A 21,355-nucleotide genomic window follows, 5' to 3' on the forward strand; every position below is an offset into this window, starting at 1 on the left:
TGTTTTTGGAGCCTCCTAATACCTAATACATATTAGCCTCCTAATATGCTTTTGGAAATATGAGGATTCCGCCCAATTCCAGAGATATGATTTTCCTGCAGCAATCACCAAATGGATGGTATGTAAATGTGCATTATTTTCCTTGAGCAACTCAGATTTGATCTTTTTTTTTTTTGGTCATATCATTGATTTCAACCACATGCATGTAGTTGCATACATCTTGTGGTAAGTTCCCTTGTTTATTACTTTGCGTTTGCATCCATGAGCGTAGGAGAGCTGTAATACATTCCATTTATATATAATAATACCTCTTTGCAAGAAGCGAAAACTGCTAGAAAAAAAGATTTGCATATTATTGTCAGTTTATAACCATGAGATAATTCTGCATCACTTCAAAATCCACTAGATCCAACAGCTTTATTTCACTTCAACCAAAAGCTTTGATAAACAAGAACAGTGCAAGTTTTGCACAAAGTGAATTGTTGCACACATCGAAATAAGAAAAATGGAAAAATAACTTCAAATTTGTCTGGGTTGTAAGCAAAACCGTTCACTGTAGTGTCAAATTTACAAGACAAACGAAATTGAACTTAAAGGGACCTTAAAATGGGTAAAGTGTAACCCAAAATTAAATTGATTCAGACTTAGAATTCAGTGATATTCTTTCTATGCATCTGCTTTTTAGTTATTCATCAGTCATGGCCCAACTTGTAAATTCTCATTTTTAACTCTTTCTCAAACTGGTATGGTTTGCACAGTTATTCCTCACTAAACCTGATCAAATGAATTGAAATATGAGAACCCTTCAAGTCTATTAGACAAAGTAAACATCCATCCATCACTGGGTGGGGGGCATCATAAACAGGTTGCGAGCCAGTCACAGGGCACACATAGACGAACAACCATTCAAACTCACTTATGGGCAATTTGGAGCGTACAATTCATCTACCATACATGTTTTGGGGAATGTGGGAGGAAACCGGAGTACCCAGAAAAAAAAAAAAAAAAAAAAACTGAAAGAGAACATATGAGCTCCACACTGAAAGGCCAGACCTGGAAAGGAACCCACAACCTCTGCCATGTGAAATAGCCAGGCTAACCAATCTGTCACCATGCCACCTCAAAAGTAAACATTTATAATCAATTTAGCTGAAATGCATCTAAAACATAAGAAAAATGTTTCTGACAAGTCAGTGCTATACTGTACTTGAAGGACAGTTTGAAGCGCGATGTGTAGCATGGCTATTAAATATTGATTTGGGCCATCGCACACCACGCAATGTGACTGAACACAACTGAAGTGAAGAATCGAAAACAGTGGGCGACACCCCACCGATCATCTGCCGACGGGCTGTTTCGCAATGAATAAAATGTGAGACTGTACAGTATTATTCTTTGTTTTAAACCACTAACAACATGACACGATTGTCAAAGAATTAGCAAAATACCCTGGATGCTGTGGCTACCGTATGAAACTATCATAATACAAAGAGAAACGGAAAGGAACAAAGGACAGGGTGTGGATATTGGAGAGGCTATTGGCTGCAATTGTGCATTTCAGAAGAAAAAGCGTCTCCATATTTCATAGTTTTACCGCAGCTATATATGAAATCTTAAGTCCTCATCATCGTAGCTTACCAAGTATTGTCAAACACAATATATATTTACACTGCATCTACTGTGTTAGTACAGATTTTTGGAATTGGTCACCTGCAATTCAGAATCATTTCACAACAAGTTGCCAACTTTCTCTCATTCGTGAAAACGGATTTCAAATTCACACATACACAACATTTCAAGAGCGCTCGGTTGTGTCGCTTGGAGTGTGGCAGGCGTTAAAAGCGCAGTCTAACAGTCATGTGTGAGTGCTTGTTATTGGCACGTCTGATATCATTCTTAGCAAGTTTTACGATGAGTTTATAATGGGGTAAGTGCTCTAAACCTTAACTCTGCAGCGACACAAGTACTAGAAACTCGTTTACAAAGGAGGTCAGCGTATACTAAGCATAAAGGAGTCTGGATCGAAATAGAGATGTTTCATAGGGGCTAACCAGCAAGTCACGGGGGCTTATTGACATCAGTCCAAGTGCATGTGTAAAACGAGTGTTAGCTGCCATTGGTGATAATGACAGAGGTGCCTTTGTGTCCGGCTGCCTGTTCTGCCGGCACGCGGAGGTGAGGGGTCATATCCGTGCTGGCAGAAGCGCAGTAGCCTCTGAGGCTCTCTTGGTCGTAGAGGTGCTCGAGAGCGTAGCCCGTCAGGGGGTAGGCCGTACGCTTTTCCAAGTATGGCCGAAAGTGGGTGTGGGACGGGTGCAGGGCTGGGGCCGGGCCCGGAGAATCTGAACGGGGGCCCGCTCGACTAAACGGATAATGTAACTGTAAAGAACGGGGGCCCAGGTCTGTCTGCGGGTAGTCTTTGGTCTTGTTGAAGCTTTCAGACCTGGGACTTATACTTGAGAAATGGGCGGGGCTGTGCACAGGGCTGATCAAACCGCGACAAACCACAGCCTGAATTGGCCTCTGCGCATACTCCGAGGAACAGCAGAGAGCGCTGCTGTTTAATAGTCCATTGGCCTGCCCCAGTGGAGCGTCTGGAAGAAGCTTTCTACGCTGTAGTCGGTTTTCTTCCTCCTTAATCATATGCTGTGTTGCTTTGATAAGGGTCTCCATTTTTCTAGGTTCCTGTGGGCTGAACCTGAACTGATCAGCTCGCTGGCGATCTCCTGAGTCACTGGTGGAGCCTCTATCTGGAGAACTCACCGCACTATCGTCATCCCATTGATTCCGACCTTTAAAAAAAAAAAAAAGTCAAGGCTTCAATATATCCGTGCGCTGAATAAAATATCATGCATAGTGCTAACAAATACTAAGCAGTAGGTCAAACAATGACAACAACAGCAGATTGAGCTGCTACGGAGGTTTTGTAAATATTTAAAATAAACACATAAATATTTAAAATAAACACATAAAAATGTTCTCAAGAAGAATAAAGCATGCACATAAAAGTTCACAAAATGGGATGTGTTTGCAAACTTAAAGAGACAATGCGTAAGCTTTGACAGTTTTTCACTACAGACAGAAGGAGGTGCTGCATTTACCATTGTCCATAGCTATAACAAACATGGCAGCCTCCGGAGATGTGCCACCCCCCATTTAATATCATTTAATAACTAAACTTAAAATTCATTTATAACATACTGTTGGTCATTAAGAACACATTTATTTGCAAGTTTTTAAAATTTAGAATCATCTAATGTATTCCTTTTTAATTACAAACGCTCAAAATCTTACACAGTGTCCCTTTAAGGCCTCCACCTGAAACCGTCCACTCCGGCTGTGCCTTACAGGCACCTAAACATAGCGTGAAAAGTAAAAAAGTCTGTGTTTGCTAGATTGTTTTAACAATGTTTCTCCTGTAATAAATCTTACACCATTGAAAATACTTTTATTACCCTTGTATGTACTACCACATTTGCAAGGAACATGTATTTTTGGGTTGAGCACCAGAAATGAGTACGTGGAATGCACGCATGAAGCATTTGCCCAAATCCTCCCTGCAAATCCCAAACTTAAGTTATTTTACAGTGCTATTGCCTGTTTTGAGCTACTACCATTGAACTACTGTGAGATGGTTTATGAGATGCCACCACCAGATTGAGCAAGAGGCGCCAAACTGTTATATTTCTTCCACAAGGAATAAATTGTGAAATTGCCAATACATATTTCTTTTTCGACCATTTTCGAACAATCACTACAACCAGGCAAGAGTCACTGGCAACAGCAAAACGGATTTTATCATTTAGCTCTGTTAAATGTGGCACTATTTAAAAGAATAGTCAGATACTCAAGCACCCAATCACACCGAAGGACAATTTAGTATTTCCAATAGACCTGCTATGCATGTTTTTCGAGTGTGGGAGGATGCGGGCGTGCGGATAACATGCAAACTCCACACAGGAAGGCTCGAGCCAGGTGGATTTGAACTCAGATCCCTGAATTGTGAGGTGGCTGTGCTAAACCCTGCTCCACTGATCCGGCGCACATTACATTCAAAATGTACTGTGCTTGGAATTATTCGAATCAAATTGTCTTTCATTAGAGCGATGCACAGCCCTATTTATTAGTTTAGTTGATTTTTTAAATGTATTTTTATGCATCTTTTTTTTTTTGCTTTTCAAATATCATCTCCCAAAGAGAATTGCAATCATTGTAACTTTCATGACACTAATACATTTATTTTATTTATTTATTCTTATGAACATGTCACATATCAAACAGCATAACGGAATAGCAGTTGATCTTTGAGGTTTTACTGCATTTAAACTATAATCAAAGCCAGCTTTTTTATCTTACCATCGTAACTGTGGACCGCTGTAATATGTGGCATGCTGCCATCACATCCTTGGTTGTCCAATGAGCCTTTGCTTAGTGGCAAGATCGCCCTTGTTGTACTCCACCATGTGTCCCCTCTGGGAGGCGGTGCGCCAAGGAAATACCGCCCTGCCTCACATCGTCCACGCTCACAACTTTGGCCTTGAGCGTGCACATGGACGTGTTTGTGACCGTCGCCCATACGATGCTGCTCTTCAGATACGCTGTAGAACAGCGGACCAGGATCAATGAACTGCTTGTACACGCACGAGGCGTCCATGCCTTCATTCGTCTCCAGCATCTGTGGGGATGCTGTGTCAGTAAGGGGGCTTCCCCTCCAGGGACTACCCTGATCTGAATCTGAGCGCTCAGTCTGAAAACCAGGATACTGGGTTGGGAAACAAACAAACACACTCAATGATAGTGGCCACATTTAAAATAATATATATATTTTTTTTTAAACTGGACCACATTTATGCAATATTGTAAATCCAAATTCAAGCAACCAACAAGACTGCTGTCATTTGTACGTAGAATCAAAAACAGGCTTTTTGCCTATAAAGCCATATAAAAAAATGCTCACCTGATTGTATGGCGAAAGTCTCGCTTTGGTTTTGGGGCGGGATACTCTGCTCTTGGGGGCTCTGCCTGTCTCGCTAAGACCGCTCGCTGTATTGCTGCTGAAAGGGAAAGTGGTCTTGGACATGACCTGATCCAAAGACAGCTGGAAGCCTTTGTACTCCGTCTCCCTAAAGGTACAAATATTAATTGCATGTGACGTTCTGTGATATCCCTTGAACATTTTACATTTGCATTTCAAAGATGTACAATATTACATTGCATAATTACTTAGCAGAGAGGTCTGCCACGCACTATAGTTAGTCTCCTCTTTTGATGCAAAAGTCCACCAGCATTCGTTTTAGCATTGCGAGCATCATTGTGAAGAACTAACACACACAGAGCCTTGCACGTCCATGTGTGGCAGCGATAATACTTGGAAGTGTTGAGCTTTTCCGAGAGAGCTGCAACGGCTGTTGGGAGGCTTTTTTCGACCAGAGGGATCGAAGCAAGGCCTTTAACAAACACTACACAGAGGGAAAGCGGAGCAATCAAATACATGGAGAGATTAAAGGCTATGTCTGGTTAAATCAGGCCTGGAGAGTGTAGATGTCTTAGTACTGTGAAAAAGGAATTGATTTCTCTTTGAAGTGCTCCTTGGATGTTGTCATGGCAAATCAGGCTGGGGAAACAGAAAATCTTGGCAGAGAGTTTTGCGAGACAAACACTGATCCATTAATTCTTTGCTCTCAGTGTTTGGTCACACAAACTAGGTAACAGTAATGTATACAGCACATCCAGATGAATGCAATTCATAATAAGGGACACCCTTCATTTATTCTGTGATATAGGCAAAGTACTTGTATAAGAATGCCTAAATTGTTATTTTCAAAAGTTTTCTTTGACAGTCAGCAACCTGGGGTCGCGTCACAACAAAAACGAATCATAAGGGTGTCCGCTCGCCACATTGGATGGGTAACCTGAACTGTTAACTGATATATAAGCACAAACAAGACTAAAATGTACCGGTACATGATTTGAAATAAAAAGATTTTGGGTTACATGCTAAAAACTAAATCTTTGCTGTGGCAGGTCTGCAGACCATATAGCTAGTCAGACCTTGAACACACAGCAAGAGTTCACATTCAGGTGAACTGCCCTTATCACTCCTTATCCATAGCTAGAATGTACATAAAGACTACTGGACTAACACATTTGCCCGTGATAACATTCCTAACAATAAAGAACAACCCTTACCTACCAAGGCATACTGTATTCTACGTGTCAATGTCTTGGGCAAAATATTTGACTTGCATATGTTTTATTTCAAACAGTTCTGTCAAATCATCCCAATACAGGAGTTAAATAATAAGCGCAACATAGGTATTCAACAAAACAGTTTTCTGGAGTCTGAATTTAAAAGGTCAGATAAATGAGTCAAGACTTCGTCTACCCATGGAAGTTTCAAGTCATCAAGAGCTGCACTGGAATATGTTACTCATAAACCTGTACTTTTGTCGGATATGCACTTGAATCACGACACTACATAATCTGTAGTAAGTATTGAATATGTCATCCAAAGAAACATGTGGCTCAAACCTGGTGGATTTACAGTTAGAATGAGGGTAGAAACAGCAGCGTGGAATGAGTGTCTTAATGCCAACCTAACAGCGGCTGGCTGTTAACTGTCAAAGCCACCGTGTTTGTGTAGTGTTTTACGTGAGATGCTGGCAAACATGCAGTGAGCGCACAGGCATTGGGATTATATGGATTTGGATACATGCTGAATTAGGATGAAAGTGGTTTCCCTTCCGCTATGGTAGGCCTTATCCCTCAGCACATTTACAAAGATACCCTGCAACATTTGATTTTCTTTTTGGATTTGAAAGACATCTTTTGTGACAACAGTCTGGACATGTTTGCGTCTTCGATTAACTTAAAAAGCAACCGTACAGTTACCAGAGAACACCCATGTAAGGATGTATCCGTCCATCTATCCATCCATCAGCAGGGTACACCCTAAACTTGTTGCCAGCCAATCGTAGGGCACACAGAGACAAATGTCCATTCACACTCACAAACACACCTAAGGGGAATTTGGAGTATCCAATATACCTAACATGCACGTTTTGGGGAATATGCGAGGAAACCAGAGTACCTAGAGAAAACCCACGCAGGCAAAGGGAAAACTTCCAAACTCTATACAGGGAGGTTGGAGTCAGAATCAAACCCGTGACCTCTACACTGTGAAGCATACATGCGATCACTCTCCCAGATCCCACTGTATTTTATTTTTTGGTGGTGGGGTAGCTTTAACCAGCATTCAGGCAAATACCAGGGACTCACGTGAGAACGTAGTTGACGCTGACGATGCAGTGAGGTCTGGAGGAGCGGCTGTTGTGTACGATGGTTGCATAACTCTGAACCCAAACCCAGCCACCATGTTTGGCCAAGAAGCGGTAGTACCGAGTGGTAACTTGCCCTTTCACAAGCACTACAAAAAAAGTACATAACAATGATATCAACAATAATGACATGCAGTACCAGCGAATTCCTGCTTTAGCATTCTTCAAATATTAATTGGAAGATGTTTTAGGGTTTTAAGGTCCATATTCAAATACAGTATGTTGTACTTCAACACAAGTTAGCAAAAAAGGTTACCATGTTTTTTTTTTATATATTTATTAAAAATGCAGCCTCCCTATGTATGTTCATATCAAATGAGTGTCGCATGTTCAACTACTCACACAGATGATGTGCACAGCGTAGATGGAAGGAGTCACAGCTGTGGACATGATGATAGAGGGTCTTCTCTATTAGATCTTGTGGCTCATAGCCTGTAAGGGCTGCAACCCTAAATATTACACACATGCACACCCAAATGTTCAGCTGTTATTAAGTGCTCCCATGTTGGCACACAATCCAAAATACCGGGTTGGAAACAAATCCACCAACAAAGTATGCAGTAAGAGCGAAAACATGTTGCAATCACGTTCACAATCTAAACATGTAATAAAAAAAAAGAAAGGTTAAAAACAACATACCGTGAGTCGAGGAAGATGAGCTTCATGTCCAGACTGGCTCTAAACATGAACATGTTGCTATGCAGTTTGATCTCCGTGACAGCACTGGGCGGTAACGAGTGACCGACGGCCACCAGCCCGACGTTCTGATAACAGCCGTCGAATGGAGACATGTCCAGGCTGTACTGGCGGATTTTCAAGTAGCCACTGCAGTGAATCACCTGTGTAATGAGTGGATAGCTGTTTACGTCGCAGTTCCAAATGTTACATAAGCTTGTTAAAATTACTTCTTTTCAGACCTTGTACCCTCCACATGTAAGCCCAGCATTCCTTTTTGCAAGAACACATTTCATCCTCAGAAAAAATGAACGCTCCGTCTCATATTCTGCAGGGCAAGAAGATAGAATCATTCAACTTCATATGTCACAGAAAATTGCATGAATACTGTATTTAGAGACAATGCAGGTGGCTTGATTTTGATTGTCTCCAGATAAATGGCTTTGGCTAAGAAAAAAAATACCCCCTGTCTTGAAGAGATGAGCAAGTCAACGTGATTTAAAAAAAAACAGCTAAGGAAACACCTGGTTGCTCGTAATTATTTTCGCAATCTAATGAAGTGATGAGTTCATATCAAGTACAACGTTTGGAATCATTGTTTACCTTGGAAAAAATGCGAATGGCAAGGCTGGTGCGCTGTGAGGACAGCTGTCATTTCATCGTGGTCGGCAGGATGAATGTATTCAAAGATGCTGTTTCCTGTCAACTCTACCTGAAATGTGCAACCATGTCAGGACTGTGACACCTCACGTGTGACATACCAAAGGAGGTAACATTACCTTTGTTAAACCAACCTGAGACAGACCCAAATGCACCGAGGCCGTTTCCGATATGTACATGATTTTCCCATCTGGAGCGACCACAAAAATAAAGCCGTCCAACGTCTGAAACAAAAAAACGCAGTTGTTACTTTAACTAATAACAACAAGAAACCAAAGATTTGGCCAACAACGTGTTTCACGTACGCATGAAGGGTAGGGTATAATTGTGGGTGTGTCGTAGAGCCTCATGGGAAGTATCTATTAATGGAATGTAAAGATTGTACAGTTCTGAAGCTGGAGCTGATTTAAAAAATATCGAAATAAACAAAATAAAAGCTGAAGGCAATTTATTTGTTTTATAGAAGAGCTTGGCGACGGCTCAATCGTCTACATTGTGTGCAGAGTTTGGCTGATGGCCTGAATTACACTTGGGAAACAATTACAATTGAAAATAATCATTTATTATTCATATCATTATTTTTATTAAATTGTTATTGCCATTTGCATGTGGGTGGATTTACAATGCATGTAACATTCATTCATTCTCCAAAGTGCTTATCCTCACAAGGGCCCTGAACTGGTTGACAGCCAATCACAGAGCACAAATAAGACCATTAACAATTCACATATTCATGTACAGTATTTCAGTGCAATATGATGCATAGTATGATTTATGCACAGTATTTGTTACTATGCTTTTACATGATATATATTCCAAAGCACTCTGTCTATTAGATCCTTGAATGGCACCTGAGTCCCACAATGCTGAGTCCAATGTGAAGCAAAGTCAAAGCTGTTTTAGCAAAGTAAGTCATGTTTTATATTGCTCATCAATAAGTGGAACATCTCAATTTTGTTTCCACTTTGCACAAGATCGGGCAGTAAGAGATATGTGAATTGTTGCTAGTATCATAGCTGTTTGATCTACAACATGGTGGATAAACAAATACCATCATTATATATAGCACTGTCAGCATGAATAGTTTTAATAGTAAATTGCAATTGCAGCAAAAAAAAAAAAAAAAAAACATACTTCAAGTGACAATTTGAGAGAAAGTGAATGGGTTCATTTTTAAGTGAAAGTTGCTAGATTTTCGACGGAAAAAAATATGCGAGGGGAGACTGTTTATCATCTTTGTTTGAAGGTACTAGGTGTGTCTGAAATATTCTAAGCATAGTGTACATGAAGTGGACATGCATGTCCCAAACAAAAGAGTTCTTCTACACTGGAATAAAAGCGCTCCAGCGTCTTTGGAGCAAGCGTTCAGTCCTTGACGGGCCTTAGTTGAAAAATAAAAGTTTAAAGAGATTCTAGTTTTTCTGATGCTTAATTTTTTTCATAGACCCCTCATCTAATAAGTTTTTTTTTAATTTAACAGACAATTTATTTTCAAAATGTGACCCACTCGTTTACTGTCCCAAGGCTCTTCATTTGTATTATCTCTGTACATCAGTACTTCAAAAAAGTTAAATATTTGTATGCATGTGTGTGTATGTACGTGGATGTATGTATATTTGTATTTACGGTACCACCTCACCTTTTGTAGTATTTATGCAATTGTGTACCACATGTTCACGTTTCAAACTGCTTTGCCAGGGGCAAGCCTGCTCTTTGTTTTGTTGCTAACGTGAGAGATGATGTGCACTGTGTGAAGGCTCAAAGACAGATTGAGGTCCGTGCATGACCATGAATTCGCTCAGCTCATTTAAGTCTTCCAGCGCTATAAGGAGAGCAGTGGGTGGCAATCGGTGGTAGATACGTGTAGACACCACCTACTGCTTGAATAATAATAATAATAATAATAATAATAATAATAATAACCTGTAAGAGGTGGGAACCTAATTCCTGGCTGACCCCATCCAGAGAGCTCCTGCTCACATGGCCCCATGACTCACCAAGGCCTGGAAAGCAAATCACACACAAATACATACAAAGGACATTATTTAAATAATATGCTCGAGAAAGAAGCAATTATATGAAAGTAGTGATTATAAACCTCATGTTTTTCAAGCCATCCACCTATACATCCGGATTGAGCCCATTTTTGACTTGTGAAACTATTAGCATAAACTATTCAAAATGGAGGAGGGAGGAGAAGAAAAAAAAAGCTTTGAGTGGAGCTCCATGAGGCCCAATACACCCAAAGAGGGACAAAACAAACACGAGTTCGCACACGCAGCAGACTTGGAATTGAAATGCAAATGTGCAGCAGAATAAACAGGCGGCATGCGGGGAACACCCCGCTCCAGAATATGGACTTCTCTGTTTGGACTCGGAACACAAGAGTATCGCCTTTACCAAAGGACGGATCCGCGAATAAATACTTAAATTGGATTAAGATTTTCATCAGACAGACAATAATTGATGTAAAATTTATCAGCGACTGGAAAGAAGTTTTTTCCCCCCCAGTTCATTATTTTTCATTCACAATGAGCAAACAAATTAACACTCGTTTGAGTCAACTACATAAAGAAAGAAAATCCAAGATCTAGTACAAGTGTAAACAACTGGGGGAAAATTCACAGGAAGAGCGCATTATTATTTTCGTCACGTAGCTATAATAAACAAACCGCGGCGGACTGTAAAAGTAAGCATGTTTTTCCACTCTGCACCAAGCCTCATTACAGCAGCTCACTTGAAATACTGTTTTCAGTTAGTTGATTAAAATATATACGTGGCCTATTTTATCTCACTCTTCTTTTATTCATAATTATAATACAAAAATCTTATCACGTAAATACATACCAATTCTAATCAGGCCGCATTCACCTTAATCGTGATAACAAAGTGATCACTGTTGTATTGATAAATTTATTATTTTGTTAATATTATTTTCTTATAAGGTATTATTGGTGTGTTCATTGTTCATGCATTTCAAATGGGCCATATATATTGAAATAATGTTCCAGCTCGCAAAACCGTCCCATAAGTTAACACCGGGTCAGCTACGTCATCAATGTTATTATAATGTTAAAGTGTAAGATATATAATCGCAAAGTTTATTTTAAGTTTTGTATTTTGAGCAAGAGATGACAAAGGACGTGCGTGGTACTAATTTTTATGTTATTTTATTCTTGAGAATAAGTCAAAAAATATGCTTATTGGCTAACAGACTTTTATTCGTAGTGCCAATCTTCGCATTTGAGGTGCTGCTTCCCGATCAGGTTCTTTGTGAATGCACCTTATGTGACATAATGAGCCTTGTGTGGGCTCCGAGGAACCCCATATGTTGAAGGATCAGGCATGAGCATTCTGCTAATATGCGAGGCGCTGCAGTAGTCACGCGTGCGGCATGGATCTTCTTCATGGGGACTCCGGGAACTCACATCGCAGGCTCTTAAATGACTCGGGGTCAGAGGAATTGATGAGGGCTCTTTTGTTCGTTTTTAAATGAAAAAAAAAAGCCAACAAAAAACTGCGATTTTTGCAGGTGAGTTAGAGGTTCGAATCTAAAAATTGGATCCAGGTTTTGAACACACGATTCTTTTAAATCATGATTTATTGCTTAAATAAATGCTCTGTAGATACAGCCTATGTTGTTCAGTTCGTTAATGTACAATTGATTGTAATGCACTCCGAGTATATCCTCCTCGACCAACAAACAATTGTAGTCAAAAAGTTCGGAAAGGTTTTTTTTTTGTTCTTCATTAATTATTTAAACAAAATAAGGTAATCGAAACATAATTTAGATTCTTAGAAGTGGGCGCGTTTTGCACAGAAAACAGATTTACACTTAGTTTTATGATGTGGATGATGCTTTATAACACGAGACTTTAAATTCACAGCAAGAATTAATATATTCTATTACCCTTTAATGTGATTGGGCCCATTTGAATTTGAAGGCGGTTTCCAACAACTGAGTGATACTAATAAACATTTCTTGTGGCATCTTAATTATTGCAATTGAAAAACAAAATAAATCACCAATCGGGCCCAAGGCCTATACCGTTTTTTAAAATACCAATTAATTTCAACTAGTCAATCTCGGCCAAGAGCGATTTGATAATTAAGGCAGTCATTTCTTGCGGAAAGACTAATTTAGTTGCTCTGTGGTCACGAGGCCTATTAATGCACGGAACACATTAAGAGCATGTATGCACGAGGCTCACCTTGAGGAAAAACGATCCTCATTTTGAGGTAGCTCGTGGTCAAGCGGATGATGGAAGCTTTATCCAGCTGGGACGTGATGGCCGAGGGGAGCGGCAACAGTTTGGCCAGTTCATAAAATTCGCCATTCTCCTTTTCTCGTCGAGTCCGGGCGGCATTTTTCGATTTCTCCTTCATTGTGTCTTATTTTCTTGTCCCTCTCACAGTCCGGCTGCGGTCAAAATTCTCGCCGCATTCTTTTGCAGCTGCGACGCCCGTTGACGTATAGGAGAAGGTCGGGCCCAGGTTCACACAGCAGCAGGGAGAAATTCGTTACATTTCCACAGGTGAAATTCTGAAACGGGAGAGTAAAAACATTCAAGAGATTGGAAGACATGGGATGCGAATTTTAATTTATACTGGGAAGACATGAGACACGCGGTTGGCATTTCGCTTGTGTTCAAGTCTTGATATGTATAAATGTTCGAACAGTCATTCTTTAATCTTATTTTCCTACCTTGGTAGAGGCACAAGTAAGTTATTTGCAGAGCCAGAATCCGTCGGTTTTAAAAGTAGTCAAAAACTCCACAATTCTGGGCATATCGTCCGTTCTGCATCACGAGTGAATTAGTGGAGCCAAGTGGACAAGTCCAAAGATTCTCTTTAGTTCAGCTCCTATTGGACGACGATGCACGGAGCTCCGGTTCCCTTTGGCTAAGCGTTATAGTCACGTGCTGCGAGGTGAACGACGATTGGTCGTCAAACAAGGGCTGATCACCTTTGGCCCAAACACCTGATACCATGCAAGCTATGTCCACGATCAGACGCAGGACAAAACATAGAATTCAAAACGTGTTTTGTGGCGTATAAATATGTAAGGATAATTCATTAGTCTTTTAATGCTGGAATGTCCAACAATGAAACGTTGACAAGTGACCCATAGGCCTATCCTAAATCCTGAAATAAATCAGAGACCCAAAGCTGCCTGTTTTCCCGTCAACTAATGTCGCAATAAGAAAGTAGTAATCATGTTACAATAATTTTATACAGGCATTATTGTTTTGAAATCAACGTTTAAATAAATTACGTTAGTTACAAAGAAGACCTAATAACTAACGTGACACTTAAAAAAAAACACTTTACATTTAGTCTATTTCATTAGCAGATGAGAACCATTCTCATAGTCTTGAAATATATTTTTGCTAATTTATAGAACGTCTATGTATAGTTTTCAATTCCACGTAATGATATGACGACGACAGGACTCTTTTCATATTGTTGTGTGTATTGTGTGTGTTTGACTGCACTAATAGGATTCAGCCCTCAGTGAGCAAATCATCAAGGAAGCTTTAAGATCACGCCTTGTTTGAAGCAGGCGTTAACCTTCATTTCAAGTCCATATTTACTAGTAATTACAACATAGGGAAAAAAAAGTTCACGATCAAGCCTCAGGGAAGTCAGGGCGGACTTAACCTAGATATGCAGTGACCATACGGTAACAATCATGAAAATTATAATCAGTGTTAGCCTGACACTGACTATAATTTTCCATAATATGTTTTTTACCTCTGTGTATCAGGGATGGGCGACTTAAACAGTGAAGGGTCAGCATTTTTCATCAACGCTTCAGGGGGGATGTAAAAAATCTGTGCACATTTGACTTTCAATGTTATGTATTGGAAACATTGGGGCGCAGGAAAAAAATACAGGCTATACATAAAAAAATCTTAGAAAAACAATCCCAACCCAAAATACTTGATTTCTACGGGTTAAGAAAAACAGAAGTAATACAAACAATAATATTCAAATTGTATTTAGAAGACACACACACACACACACACACTATATATATATATATATATATATATATATATATATATATATATATATATATATATATATATATATATATATATATATATATATATATATATATATATTTGTGTGTGTAGTAACTATGTACATATACTGTATTATGTTCATATATATTTTATATCCCACCCAACTATCACAACCACCAGTTGTCTAAAATTTTTCATAATTTAGTACACACGAAAACTTAAACAAACCAATTCTGTTGATGTTCCTAGATTCAGTCATAATGTTTTATCATAATCCTTAACATTGTGCATACTGAACATTGTTATTGATGTGGAAAAACAAACAGTGTGAAGCAAAATATAAAATCAGCACAAACAAATGGAGATACACTTGCCGAAAATTCAGTCTGCAAATATATATTTTAATTATCTGTTGTGACAACATTTTTGTTTGTCTATTCACAAAAAATACAGTATGTCACGTAAAAGGAAGAGCAAAGATGTCGAAAACAAAGAGGCAACAATTGTTATAATGATTAGGAATCACTATTGTAATTCAAACATGAGAGTAAAGAAAGTAAAACACATAACTGAAGCACATTTTTGTCTTTGCAAGTAAAATGTATTCCAAGATGTTTTCGTTTCAAGAGATTCTTTTAATAAATATTTTTCAAAGATTTATTTGCCCATTCGGGATTATCTCATTGTCTGAAAAAAATTGACACAAATAGTAAATTTAGAATCTTCAATGAACCCCGCGATAGGCATCGATTTTTTTGTTTTTGACTTTGGGGTGGATGGTTTGGTTAAGAAGAAAAAAAGAGTAAAAGAAAAAAGTTCATGATAGAGTGACTTTCAGACAATCCAACAGATCCTTTAATCTAGTCCGTGACCTCTGTGTTGACCTGGGCAGTGATACTGGCTGGTGTGACATTGAGGTGAATGTCATACTGCTGGTCCAGACCAAGGTAGCTGTCGCTCATCAAGTAAAGTGTGTATATGCATCTGTAAGCACATGGCAAATGTTTTGACGGAATGCATCCACATGACACCAATATGATGGCAGATTACATAAGCATGAATTTACTGAATGTAGTTTACCTTTTGAAAATAAAGCTTTAATTGCAAAAAAACATTACACATTATCTCCATTTCATATGGGTTCTATCGGCTGCCATACATATCTACCACGCCATGGCACTATGACAAACATTTGTCACACACACCTACCCACCGAAGTGTTCTTGATGTAATTGATTCTAATAATAAAAAAATATGAGAATTGTGTCATTGTCCTATAAATGGACCAGAATACTTGAATGGCAGGAATGTTACTTAATATTTTTTTTGTTGAGTAAGTACAGATCTTATAATGTCAGATTAAAGGGACATTCCACTTATTTAGCTATTTTCAATAGTAAAATGTTAATATTTTGTCTACAATTATTTGAATGACTAATTTATTTTTCCCGTACATTTGATACCTTTAAAAACACATTTTGCCGCTCACTGTCGACTTGTTCCACCCAAAAAAATATTTCCTCCATTTTGAAGTAATAAACCTCACATCAAAGTTAGTTTACAACAAGATGAGGAGTTCTTGAGGGCTTTTCCCAATTTCCTTAGGATAGAACCTTACTTTCCAGTCTTCTCTGGTGTGTAGAAGGCCACAGACGCTGTTGTGTGGTTGCGCACATATCCAATTCGTTTGACTGCAAGCAACGCCTTGTGATCCACTTCCCCAATGACCAGGAACCAGCCTTCATCTTTCACCTTGGGGAATCTTGGCGCCTGAGCCTTAGTGTCCTGCTTCCTCTGTTGAAAGAAAAACAACTGTGATGACCATCCCAAAACACCAATTGACTAGTTAAAGGAACACGATCAAATAACAGTGACACAGAAACTACTGTCACAGTAGTTTCTGTACATCCGAGAAACCACTTAGGCTCAAGCCTGCCATGAAGTAGAACTGCTGGGAAACCGAAGCCTCTGATGAATCTGGCAAAGTGAAGTTTACAACATCATGAACTGAGACAATGCTGCCCCAGATGGAAGCTCTCGCTCTGAAATCGACACCTTCAAGCTTTACTGAAATTTGCAGCTGCTCGCATGGAGAAACCAAATGCCTCCTGGACTAAGAGTTTTACGGCCAGATGGGACAAATAATCAAGTATTTTGTCACAACAACAAGACAGATGTTTAGAAGAGTCAAGGTGAAGCTTTAAACCTAAGGATAGTATCATTATAAGTCAAAATTGGTACAGGTCATGATGGAATTTGTTTCTGTGACTGTCCGTTTTTGCACTGACTGAATAAATAAACTTTTGACCTTGTTTTCACTACAGGGAGCAAAATCAGATACAGTAAACATTATAGTATAGCAGTGCTTCTCAAATAGTGGGGTGGGCTCCCCCTGTGGGGGTGGGAATGACCCCCAGGATAAGGCTTTGTTTTTGTTATGTGAAGTTTAATTGCAATAACATAAGAATGTTGGTTATTATGGCTATTTTGTTCTGTTTTAGACTTTTTTCTGTTTTAGATTAAGCTGTAACCCTAGACTAAGCTGTAACCTGTATAAACGCTGTAAAAAATAATTGAGTTATTGAAAGTTGATTTATATTGTTTTTTATTCTTTTGTTAATGTTAGAAATGATTCAGTTTTAGGTATACCTAATGCAATTTTTAAAGATTTTTATTGAGTGGGGGTGTGCGAAAAGTTTTCTCTTTTCAGGGGGGGTTGGCAAAATATAACTGAGAAGCACTGTAGTATAGTAAAATGAGGCAAATATTAATTATGATAAAACAATCTTATCAGGACTAATATATTCATTAAACATGCATTTTTTATATAAAATATAAAAACCTTCCTCATCTTCCTAATTTAAAGGGAGGGATAAGACTCTGATTCTAACGACTATTCAAATCACAGATTTTGCAATAAGCAAATCACGTTTTAGCTTATCATGATTATACCACAAATGCAATTAATCGTTACCCGATTCTCACTTATGTGTACAATATAGAATAGCACTCCACGCAAGCAACAGTTTGGGTTGACAGTGTAACATGTTAACATATCTAATCAGCCATACTGACCCTCTGTTGGCCCTGGTTGATGCGTCTCAGTGACACCTGCAAAACGTACTCCTGGTCAGCATGGACATCCAACCAGCTGCTGGCCTCCCTCAGGTTTGCACCTGCAGCATTCAAGTGGCGCTCTGTCTGTTGTTGGCTCTCCTCCCACCAGCCCTTGACACTCAATGCAACCTCCAGTACTGGAAGATGAGTGAGGAAGGCCCACATCTGACCAAGGTTGAGAGGAAGGTGGGGTTGGGGGCACACAAAAGGTCATAACTGTGCTATTAATGTGTCTAAATTTGACAGCAAAGCAGTAGACAAAGAAATATCCAATGTAGATGTGCATCAAGTAAACATGAATGTATGAAAACGAAAAATCTCATCTACTTTTTTAATAAGCTGCATTAGTCAATGACTCATTTCACCCCTAGTTGCTGAAATCCTGCCAAAATAGATCCACTTTTTTTTCTCCTCTTTCACTTGACATGATTCCTCCTTCTCGTCGAACAGCAAATGTACAATGTCCTGTGAACATTCAGCCTACACATATTTATTTTTTTCACAGAGCCATCCTCAAACGCTGTGCGGCTTGAACTGTAGCGATTGCTCCGTACAGATCATGAGTTAGAATCTGTCCAATAAACTGTCATTCAAAAAACATTTGTGACCGGCGGCGGGCACTTGATTCTCAGTTTAGTGTTTCTATGTGTTTACGCGAAGTCCAAAATCCATCCATCCATCTTCAATAGCCACTTATCCTCATAAGGCTGACAGGATTTTGATGGTGCCTATCCTAGCTGACTTTGGACACCCTGAATTCGTTACCAGCCAGGGTGCCAGCAGGGGACAAACAACCATTCACACACCAAATCACACCTAAAGACAATTTAGTGTGTCTAACACGACTGCCAAGCATGTTTTTGGAGATTGGCAGGAAGCTGTCACGCCCGGAGAGAACCCACACAACTCGGGAAGAACATGCAAACTCCACACAGAAAGGATGGAGACAGCGAATGTGATAACCACTAAGCCCCGAAGTCCAAAAATTCCAGTGCAAAGAGCGACGCGAAACCACTTATTTTGAGTTTTAGGTTAAACAAAAAAGTTTGATTATCATTGTTTTTTATTACTCCTATTATTGTTTTCTTACTTTTGGCAGATTTAAGCTTATTTTGTGACTACAGTATATTTTTAATCAACACATATATGTATATACATACATATTAACTAAACAAAGCAAACAGAACAATAAAATCTGTGTATGTGCGTCTATAGGAGCAAGGGGGAGAAAACCTTTGCGATTCAACAGGCAAAGGCTATTTATGGGAGGATTACTCATTCTGAGCAAACCAGACTGGAACACTGCTGCACATCTAATTATTTAATTAGTGAGGACACCACACTGTGGGAGGGCAGGGGCGATGAGGGGAGTAAAGGTGGGGAAGGATGAAAACAGGCCTACTGATTGGGTGAAGCTGCAGAGTCTGCTGTCGTGCCTGGTCACTCTCATTACTGCAGCAATTAGCACTTAGATTGAAGCAGTAAACCCTATCAGTGGAGCAGTAATTGGGGATCCTGGAGGTATCTGGGTTCACAATGGCAAGACTGCTCACGGCATGTCACAGGTAATGGCGTGTATGTGTGTGCGACAATATGATTACGTGCTTGTTCTGATGGATGTTAAAATGCAATATGAAGTATTGCATCAACATCTGGTATTTAGATGTTTATGCTAAGTTACTTTCCCCTGAAACAAAGCTTTTTTAATGAAAAAAAAAAAAAGACCGACCACGTATAACAAATAGGGCAAACCAGTTTTACTGCTAGTTAGCAAGAACCCCATCTACGTGTAGTCGAGTGCCTGGAGTTCAAGTCCCGCTGAGTTCATTTTTTTTTTAATCTGTTTAGTTCAAAACATAGGCAAATGCTTATAAAGCCACTTAAGGACGATGATATTTTTATCTATTACAATTACATACCTTAATTTTGTGCTTAATTTACCGTTTTGACTTGGTTCATGGGAAGCAATATGTCATGGCCACAATTCTGATAATGGCAACGTCTGATATATACACATACACACACACACACACACACACACACACACACACACACACACACACACACACACACACACACACACACACACACACACACACACACACACACACACACTCTTTTCCCGGTCTCCATCTGCAGGCGTTTTTAGGTAATTACACTTATTTTCTGTTGCCCTCCCTGCAATGTGTCACTACAATTCTGCTATTGGTCTGCGTCTCCTCACGGAGATGGTGGTCCGCTATTGGTCAGCCTCATTCGATTCACAACGGCTGAACGCTGAAGCTTAGTTTGATTGTGAGAGGTTACAAAACCGTATTTATAGTGTATTTTACTGCTTAATTCAAAGATGAAAGGGTTAGCCATGGGTCCCAAGATTGCTATTGATTGTCAGACATACAGTATGTGCCACATGACTATAAAATGTTTTTTTTAATATGGGTAAAAATAGATACATTATAAACTACCGAGGTTGTAAACAAATTTTACCTGAGTAACATGACTTGAAGAGAACTCTTGGCCGACAATTGCTGCAAAAATGTTTTCCTTTCCACTGCAGGTAGCGATCAACTCAGGCAGCCCTTCAATTGGTCCAGTGTAGCATCCTTCGCTTCCTTTTCCTTTTTGGTTTGACCAGTTCCTACATTTGATCAAACAGAATGTTCAACATAACTAAACAAATGCACGAGTCACATCAATAAATAAAACGCAAATAAAAGGCATTGTTCACAGTATGCTGGCAATTATAAAAAAGGGCTAAGAAAACTGCATGTATGTAGTAAAAACAGCAGAAAAATCAGATATAAAAATGTGCATGCGTGTGTGTGTGTGTGTGTGGGGGGGGGGGGGGGGGGGGGTTGCCAGAGAGTGACAAAATTGTTTAAATGAAAATAATAAGTTATTATTGACTTATGATTATTTACAGTCATGATTTGTTAATGTCATTTTTGGCTACCAATGCATCCAGAGGTTACAAAAGGATGATGGAGGATTACTTAGAGCCAATCTTCTACCAGCCGGTGATACCGAGTGAGTTTTGGTTGGAAGAAATGCAAGCCATGTCAGAGTAGCATGGCACTGAATGTAATTTATACCTGAACAAGTAGAGGTCCTGTTGCTCCACATGTGGCAGAGTCAGTAGCGAAGAATCATGCAGCCAGCGGCCTTGCACAATCATTTGCACCAGGTTGCAAATACTTAAAGCTGTCACAAGCCAGCCCTCATTTGCTGCAACGTCAAGCAAGGCCTTGGTGGAAAAGAGAGGAGAGCAACTCAAATGCAGTTATCAAGCTTTCTAAACCAAGTATGACATTATATTCTAAAAATGGATACTATCCTCTCTCAGTCTCTGTACCCTCCACAGTTTCTATAAGCAAACTGCATAAATTGCCTGAGGTTAGAAGGGTGCTTTTTCTAGAGGTTTCTGCTCCTTCTAAAAATGTTCAATAGGAATAAGAACAGGGTGCATTGAAAGCCACTTTCAAACAGTCCAATGTTTTCCAGATAGTTTTCAAGATCTGCCCCCAATAAACCACTCAA

At 39.4% G+C, this 21,355-nt stretch overlaps 2 protein-coding genes across 3 annotated transcripts in view; both read right to left on the reverse strand.

Annotated features, from left to right (window-relative positions):
• Nucleotides 1-343: 343 nt before the first annotated feature.
• On the reverse strand, nucleotides 344-13,466 carry sim1a (SIM bHLH transcription factor 1a). Of its 2 annotated transcripts, XM_088410637.1 has the most exons (13): nucleotides 13,378-13,466; nucleotides 12,884-13,215; nucleotides 10,596-10,675; nucleotides 8,792-8,896; nucleotides 8,616-8,724; nucleotides 8,255-8,340; nucleotides 7,977-8,176; nucleotides 7,680-7,786; nucleotides 7,279-7,426; nucleotides 4,958-5,123; nucleotides 4,479-4,762; nucleotides 4,357-4,397; nucleotides 344-2,792 (listed from the first exon to the last, which is right to left on the reverse strand). In XM_088410637.1, exons 2-13 carry the CDS (start codon nucleotides 13,056-13,058, stop codon nucleotides 2,107-2,109), a joined length of 2,187 nt encoding a protein of 728 aa, XP_088266763.1. In that variant the 5' UTR covers nucleotides 13,059-13,215; nucleotides 13,378-13,466; the 3' UTR covers nucleotides 344-2,106. The 2 variants fall into 2 exon arrangements, with proteins under 2 accessions (XP_088266763.1, XP_088266762.1); XM_088410636.1 differs by having other exon boundaries at nucleotides 4,357-4,762.
• Nucleotides 13,467-15,081: 1,615 nt separating this feature from the next.
• The window catches only part of ascc3 (activating signal cointegrator 1 complex subunit 3), a 60,446-nt gene continuing 54,172 nt past the window's right edge, over nucleotides 15,082-21,355 (reverse strand). The window contains exons 38-42 of the mRNA XM_088410516.1: nucleotides 20,911-21,062; nucleotides 20,306-20,456; nucleotides 17,777-17,983; nucleotides 16,320-16,495; nucleotides 15,082-15,685 (exon numbers count right to left, since the gene is read on the reverse strand). Coding sequence (XP_088266642.1) covers nucleotides 15,562-15,685; nucleotides 16,320-16,495; nucleotides 17,777-17,983; nucleotides 20,306-20,456; nucleotides 20,911-21,062 — 810 coding nt within the window. The 3' untranslated portion in view covers nucleotides 15,082-15,561. The remainder of the gene's footprint in view (nucleotides 15,686-16,319; nucleotides 16,496-17,776; nucleotides 17,984-20,305; nucleotides 20,457-20,910; nucleotides 21,063-21,355) is intronic.

The sequence above is a fragment of the Hippichthys cyanospilos genome, chromosome 3, assembly GCF_059441005.1.
Source record: "Hippichthys cyanospilos isolate Australia breed blue-spotted pipefish chromosome 3, RoL_Hcya_1.0, whole genome shotgun sequence".
Taxonomy (NCBI): Eukaryota; Metazoa; Chordata; class Actinopteri; order Syngnathiformes; family Syngnathidae; genus Hippichthys; species Hippichthys cyanospilos.